This window comes from Melampsora larici-populina (genome assembly GCF_000204055.1).
Source record: "Melampsora larici-populina 98AG31 unplaced genomic scaffold MELLAscaffold_7, whole genome shotgun sequence".
Taxonomy (NCBI): domain Eukaryota; kingdom Fungi; phylum Basidiomycota; class Pucciniomycetes; order Pucciniales; family Melampsoraceae; genus Melampsora; species Melampsora laricis-populina.
This window is the reverse complement of record NW_006768771.1, coordinates 440322-448345: the sequence shown is the minus strand read 5'-3', so window position 1 is coordinate 448345 and position 8024 is coordinate 440322. Positions and strand designations below refer to the sequence as shown.

The 8024-nt window shown below is 43.3% G+C and overlaps 1 protein-coding gene across 1 annotated transcript; it reads right to left on the bottom strand.

Annotated features, from left to right (window-relative positions):
* Nucleotides 1-3533: 3533 nt before the first annotated feature.
* Nucleotides 3534-4417, bottom strand: MELLADRAFT_95136 (uncharacterized protein; the record flags this gene model as incomplete). The annotated part of the gene is made up of 2 exons (XM_007406689.1): nt 3534-3770; nt 3905-4417. The coding sequence occupies 2 exons, from the start codon at nt 4415-4417 to the stop codon at nt 3534-3536; spliced, it is 750 nt and encodes a 249-aa protein (XP_007406751.1).
* Between the last annotated feature and the right edge of the window lie 3607 nt (nt 4418-8024).

Below are 8024 nucleotides of genomic sequence, written 5' to 3'. Positions count from 1 at the left end.
TCTGCACGGCGAGTTATTCTTGCTGCACAGCAAGTTGGTGGTGCATCTTCATCCTTCCAAAAACAGGGGACAGGTTCCCCGGATAATAGGAGTATAATCACTCAAGCAAGAGTTTGATAAACACTCTGGTGAAGCACTTATCATTACGATTTTTGTTCACTCAACTAACTTGTGAGGAAAGTTATTGAGTTGAGTGACAAACACGTATTTGGTCAACAAAGACATGTTTTGTCACTCAATTCAACCACCTGAGCCAACAGGTGAATAACATTGCTCACAAGTGAGTTGAACGGTCGAAAGTCCTGACACATTTTTCATTCTACAAGCCAAATTTTTCCTTGAAAATTGAAGTAGAGAGAGAGGCAAAAAACCAAGGGGAGGAACCAAGGAATGGGTTCTGATGATGCCTTATCACCTTGTCAACCATCAAACTCTGATCAAGCACTTGTGTCTTTCATGGACCCTTCAGCATCTTACCTATTAGCGGAACTGCAGTCTGTTGCAGACGCGTCGAAAAACCAAAACAAGTTCTTATCAGAATCATTGAAGATCATCTGACAAGACCTGGATTTGGTTTTTTGTTGCGCCACAACAGACTGCATTTCCGGTAATAAATATTACACAGGAAGGTCCATGGATGGATCAAGTCCTTGATCAGTGTTTGATGAACAAAGAGGTGACAAAAGATAAGTAGAACCCATGGATGGTGCCATATGTGGAGTTTGGAGATGCACATGGCAAAGTGATAATGAAAGAGGAAACTGAGGAACAGGGGACTGTGGGGTCAAATAAGACATGGTATATAAGGCAAACAGTTGCAGCGGCCAACTTGTGGTATGTGCACATATGCTTATGGTGGTCACATGAGTCACAAACCCTAACCCTAGCCATACATTCTTCTCAAATTAGTTATACTTGGTGAAAAGACCTGACACATAAGAACCAGTGGTGTGTTCTTGTATAATGACATCATAGATAAAATACGCAGCCTGAATTAATATGAAGTCAATTGGGAAGAAGTGTAGCAATTGCAGTCAGAGCATCATCAAGTTTTGCAGAGCTGGGTGATATCCCCAGGGCCAGTTTTTCAAGGGGGTCATAGTGCTTCAAGAAAGCAATTTCATGACAGTTTTATGGAAGGTTAGCACAGACAGTTCCAAAGGGGTTGACTGTATGGCCTTCTTGACGCCTAGTATCTAATCTGCGGGCGGAATGGATCCTCAGCTTGATAGTGGATTGATCTTGATAGGATAGCCGGTCCACTTCATGTAGCCAGTTGCCATACTTGACGCTATACCATGCTTGACAAATCGACTTCTGGATGGGTCAATGTGGGTCGTCTTCTGTATCAGAACAGCAGTCTGCATCAGGTAGGAGGTCAAGAAATTGCGGAAGATGTTGCTGAAGAGTGGCTTTACGGTATTTCCAGAGCTGAGTAGACATATTATCAGAAACGGACTGGAGAATGCCTAAAGGCATAAACATGACTTACATCTCTTCTCTTGTTGCTCCGTGTCCTTTGTTCAACCTTGGATGGATCTTGAAATCTTCTCTTGATTTCTTCAATCCGCCCAATCACCCAGCGAGTCATGATCCCAACTTGGACAAGGTCCGTAGGGTTGTCTTGATCCAGTCCAAAATTCTCAAAAGCAGAAGCAGCTTTGGCAAACTTCCAATGCCTTACAGTAAAAAAAATCATTGTTTGATTCCATGTACTTTTTTCACCGTTGTCCGCTTCCCATTCAAAGGTGAAAATATCATCTATTTGACGATTGGCCAGGTCTTTGAGCAGCAGAGTCTTGAACAGTGACCAATCAGATTTAACTGAATGGGATGAAGCATTATAGGTGGTGAAGACTGAGGTATCTTGTAAGATCATTTCCATAGTCAGGGTTGGAAGATTCATAAGTTGATCATCGCCAGGTGAATCAGGATAAACTTGGTGTGTTTTGGTGTATCCAAGTATAAATCTTGCAAATTCAGAATATGATTTACAGATTGGCTGGTTATGACCAGGGAGGTGAGCCCTCAGAGCCTTGTTCTTTGCTTTGCGGCTCTTTGGTGGTGCTCCATCCACCCAACCACTTGAGCGTTTATGAGTGGGAGATGCTGAGATTGTAAAGTGGAGTCATGAGTTTGCAGCTTTTGAACCAGAAGAACTGAAGAGGTCCTACCCATTTGAATGTGTGTTGATACACAAGATTACAATTTGTCCTTGTTTGATTTGATGGAGAATGATCTGAGGTGATGTTGATGAAACAAGAGAAAGTGATGGTTAAGAAGGAGGAGGCCAGGAAAGAGGAGTGCAGCCTGAGACACATTTATACCTCTACCCCTACTTTCCTGCCTCTTCCAAAGGCTTCTGCACTTGTTGAGAACATTTCCAAGCCGTGACACTCTCAAAAACATCAAGTGTCAGGCTTCTGACCCCACTTTGTGTCCTTGATGAATCCAGTAGTTCTAGTTCAGATGTGATTCAAATATTGTGCAGCTGGCCTAGGGGACAAGTCAAAACCACTTGGTGCGGTAAGCATGGATGGGCAAGGTCTTGACATACATGAGAATATGTTTCAGTGTTTGACTTTTTTTGACACAAGCACAAGAAAGAAATGATATTTTTACAGGTCTTTTTGTTCAACTTATGATACCGTTTGATTCAAAAACAAAAAATATATATATAAGAATCAATAAAAAAAATGAACAGATTTAAGCCCAATACCCATGTAATGATGCACACATCACTACAAACATACTACATTTAATATAAACATATTCAACTTAGATACTTAACAGGTAGACTTAACAATTGTTCTTTTACTTTCACTCGACGCTCCATGTGCACTGGCTCCTTAGGGAATTTAGAACTGATTCATTCTCTATTACCTTTGGAGTCAGGTGAGCTATCATATTATTCCTTTATCTATTATCTTTCATTCTCTTATCTCTTTATGTACATTCCTTAGGGAATTTAGAACTGATTCATTCTCTATTACCTTTGGAGTCAGGCAATAAATATATCAGTTACTTGGGTTCTAGAATCCTCAAGTCCACTACGTGGCAAAGTGAACCCAATTCCCTCTTCGAGTCCTTTCCTTTAAGTGAGGACAAAGTGTCCTTTACAACCCAATAAACATATGAAACAAGTAAACACTCAATATAAAACAGGATATGATATTTTGTATATATTTTTGTCCAACACCAAAGAAAGAGATGTTTTTTTTCAGCATTTTGCACCTCCTGAGATTTTTCCAATATACAAGTAAAAAAAAGAGAAATATAATTTGATAATGATTGAGATGATTCTATAAAATACCCTTCACAAAACCTTGAAAGAAAATAGATTTTTTTGATAATAATTGATATGATTGAATGAATATCCTTTGGAAATTCCTATGATGCAACTGCCATGGCGTACTTGTTTCCAACCTTTCTCATCAAATGCTCATTGAGGGTTTGGAGCTCAATGTGCTTCTCAGACAACTCCAGGCCCTCAACTTCCAGCTCCCCAAGTTGATTCAGAAATTCTTCTCTAATTAAGCATTGGGAAATTGCTGTGGTGGGAGTTGGTCTTCCGGATTGACAGCAGCAGGTGAGTATTCAGCCCTGGCTGCCTGAAACTTGGCCGCATTGGTCTTCTGGGCCTTTGTTGAGTCTGGGTTCTTTCTGGCCAATTTTTCCGCAAGGTGAATCAATTGATCCAGCTCTGGCTTTCTCCAAGCTAGCTTGATCCAACGTTGATGTGCCGGCTTTGCTGGGGTTGCAGGGACCGTCTCAGTGTCTGAATGCACTTTGTCCATTACTAGGAGTAGTTGATCGGTGTCCGTGAAGCCTTTGATGTGTTTCGAAATGGCTTGTAAGCGTGATTGAGCAACCTAAGGTTTTCATTGGTCAGTTCTCTCATTACTTTTGTCCTTAAGGCCTTCATAGCTTTCCTGTCCTTAGATTCAACCGCCTTCTTAGCATATTTTTCAGCTCCACCGGGGGTTGCTATGAGTGCCTTGTCTTTTTCCTCCTGACTATATTTGGCACGCTTGCCACTTAGCCACTTGGTGAGGATTTCTTTGGCCGGCTTGGGGGTTTTGTCTGACTGTGGGATATCATAGTAGGCAGGGACTCCTCTGGCATTATAACACTCTAGCCAAGCCCCCAGAAGACAGTTGAGTACAGCCGAGTTCCAAGGAGTGTTGATAGTATTATTCCATTGGAGTGTCAAACGCGGGAATCCGGCAGCGGCCAGGGAAGCTTCTGCTACAGCTAATCTACTTGGTTCATAACTCTGCACAGAAGTAGTGGCAAGAGCAACCCTGGACATGAATCCTTTTTTAGGGGCCCTGTTGGCCCATTCCGCAACTATTTTCTTGAGCTCTGCTTTGTAAGTATTGGATGCTTTAGGGTTGGTGGCAAGCTTCTGGGCCATCTTTTGTTTGATTTCGTACTCTATAAAGTCCTCACGATTCTTGTTGTGGGAATTCCAGGCCTCCACTTCGGTAATTTTGGCTGGTGCTGGCAGGTGGTGCCTGGTGATTTGACTGACATCAACTTGAGAGGAGGAGGGGGAAGTGGACTGGCGGGGGAGGCCCAGTAGTTCCCTGGCCCACTCATGAATAGCTGCAGTGAGGCCTGGCGGAGCTTCAGTTTTGGGTGATTTTCTTAAGCGTCATTCTTCAGCCTTCTGCTGTCTGTCAGCAGCCTTCCTCTGCCCATCCTGCATCCTCTGATACTTGGCTGCAGCTGGTTGCTCAAAAGTCAAGCCTTCATCTTCTGTTTGATGGCCTGAATGAAATAATGAACATGTTATTGACCACCCTCTTGTCAAATATATATAGATAGGTGGGTCAAAAACAAACCATGAAGACAATCCATCAGTGGATCCCTGGGTGCAGGTCCTGCTGGGGCGCCTGCTGGGCAGTGGTAAGATGATCATCATCATCAAGCAGGTGGGAGGGAGGTGATGCATTCAGAAAAAAATGCGCCAAAAGAGAGATGGGACATGGAAATGAAGCAGGGATGATTGTGAGAAATGTCAGATGGAAAAGGTAGAAGTTAAAGTGAACAGAAATACACAAACAATGAGAGCCAAGTCAGATAGGAATGATTGGAGGCAGACAGAGAAAGAATTGAGTTTGGGATTCAATAAGAAAGTAAGGAAAAAAGGACCCATTGAAAGATTTGTATATATATATTTGGACAGTACCAGGGAAGACACAGAGATATGTATATGAAAATGACAAGCCAGAGCAACAGGTGGAAAATCCCAGGTAGTGAGGTCATGACAGCATCCCAAATTTGATTATAAAGATGGGGGACATTTGAGTTCATGAGAAGAATCATGAGAAAGTGGGTACCAGAAATGAGCGTGAGAGAAGAAAATAAGTTTTAAATATACATCAACCACAAGTCAGCCATTGTCATTTGTCAAGTTGGGAAAGATTAGTACTGCTGACCTTCTCCTGAGCTCATGATTGTATGGGTGTACTGGGAATTATATTGATGAATCAGTGGTGGAGGTCTTTTGAAGATGGAAAAATAATTTAAAGAGGATGAAAGTGGCTGGATGAGTCAGCCAAGAGGGCACAGGTTATATATGAGAAACTCCCTTTGTGATTGAAGATGACAAAGGCAGTAGTGCCAGTCAAAGGGAGGCAGCTTACCCACCTCTGTAGTCAAACAAACTGATACTAACTGAAGCTGCATGAGAGATACTGTCAGGGTTGACAATATGATTTAGTGAGAGTCAAATTTGCTTGATTCACATGCCACAACATGAAGATCTGTATGTGCTACATTGATGAATAGGAAATGTAGCACATACAGCCTGTGTCTTGTACAAGCTGGCTTTGTGAATAATCTGCTCCACGTCCGTTGCAGTGAAGGGTGCATGTGTGAGGAATACGCGTCTGTTAGGTGTACTCTTCACTGAGAACGGCGTAGAGAAAGGGAAAACTGGTCTTCAATTGGTACACCCAAGTGAAGACTACAGTTAGTTGACCTCTGAGAAGAGGGTTTAAGGGAATAAAGGGGAAAGAAGGGGCTATTACGCGTAAATACGCTAAAACCTCGTGAGACTGCAAGGGGCAGGCTTTACACTTTGGTAAACCAAAGATCCTGAGGCTACTTTAGACTCCTGATGAGGGAGGAAGCTTTGCTGCTTTATGGTTTATTTCTAGAGACGTTTATGGCCCAGGGCTTGTCAAAATCAGTACCAATGGTGTTCAGCAATGGAACCCGTAATGCTCGAAGATGGTCTTTAAACTACACAACTAATCACGTACTCAAGGATCCTCTTCATAGGATTTCAAGTATAATGTGATTCTGATGTTGTGGTGTGTTCAAAGATGGGGGATGAATCAAGGGAAGAAGGGGGGTTTATATATTCACAGGTCAAGTGTCAACTTGTGGTTGGCGTGTGATTCTTGTCTCACTTGTGGTTGGCGCTTGGGTTAGGTTTGCTACGTATTTAATACATTACGTACATGTGTTTATGTGGCTCTTGACACTGAGCCGTGAGATGTACTTATGGATTTATACAATAATATAATATTACATATGTAACTGTTAGCCCGTGGTCGTGTAATCAGGGCTCAGGGCTGACAGCATGTCACTACTAGACTTAACATAGCTTTCCCAGGAGGCCTCCTGCTGGCCACGGAATGATTGCGCCTGGTCCCGGAGTACTGGTACATACATATTCCGTAGTAATCACGTGACAGAGGTATGCACCAAGCCTCCCACGGGCCTCAACATGATGAATACTACATACACATGTCACGGATATCACGTGATGTAGGTATGCAGGAGGCCTCCTGCTGGCCTCGAATACCTGGGGCTTTGAAGGAACTCGAGACCCCGGGATGACTTACACAATATTACACAATCCTATATACACATGTCACAGGAAACACGTGATGAAGGTATGCAGGAGGCCTCCTGCTGGCCTTGAATACCCGGGGCTTGGCAAGAACTGTAGACCCCGGGATGACTTACACATACACATACTATGCAATCCTACATACACATGTATCAACCTTGATCACGTGATGAAGGTATGCAGGAGGCCTCCTGCTGGCCTCGAATACCCGGGGCTTTGCAGAAACCTGATACCCCGGGATTAATTACACATACACATGCTGCGTAATCCTACATACACAGGTCACGGATATCACGTGATGAAGGTATGCAGGAGGCCTCCTGCTGGCCTCGAATACCCGGGGCCAGCAGGAACCTGAGACCCCGGGATGACTTACACTTACACATATTATGTAATCCTACATACACATGTCACGGATATCACATGATGAAGGTATGCAGGAGGCCTCCTGCTGGCCTCGAATACCCGGGGCCAGCAGGGAACCTGAGACCCCGGGCTCCTCCACATATATACTCATTGCTTGAAACGTGTTTCATCTTCACAAGCATGAATTGAACCATGTCAATCACGTCGATCACTCTCACGCCTCTCAATTGAATTATACACATTCTCACGACTCTCAACTCAACTATACCTCGACCCTCCGGATTGCAATCACTGTCGATCACTTTCACTTTCCACTCCCACGCTTCCAAATTGAACAATGTCGATTAGCCAGTGTGTCTCTATCTAATTGCTGAAAAAACCCAAGCAAGTCTCTAACCAACTCTAATCAGATCATGAGACTCTCAGCTTGATGCTAACCATCATCTCTGGTACGACAGGCTCAAGTTTTTGAGGTACCCTTTGGTATCAATTCCTTTTGGTTCTGTCTTTTATAACCCTTTTGATGTCCGGCCAATCCTTGACTAGCTCTAGCTCCAGCTCTCAACATTCAGATTCCGACGAGGAAAGTTCATCGCTCACAAAGACTACGCCTCAACCTCAATCTAGTGAGTCGGACAGAATAGCTTCAAACATCTTCCCATCTTCACTCTTACCACCTATCTCAAGCTGACATTGTTTCATTCACAGATAATGTATCTTGACATCAAACTCCTGCTTTACAAGACAGCCAAGCAGATAGGCTGAAAGGAGAGGTTTGAGCGTCCAACTG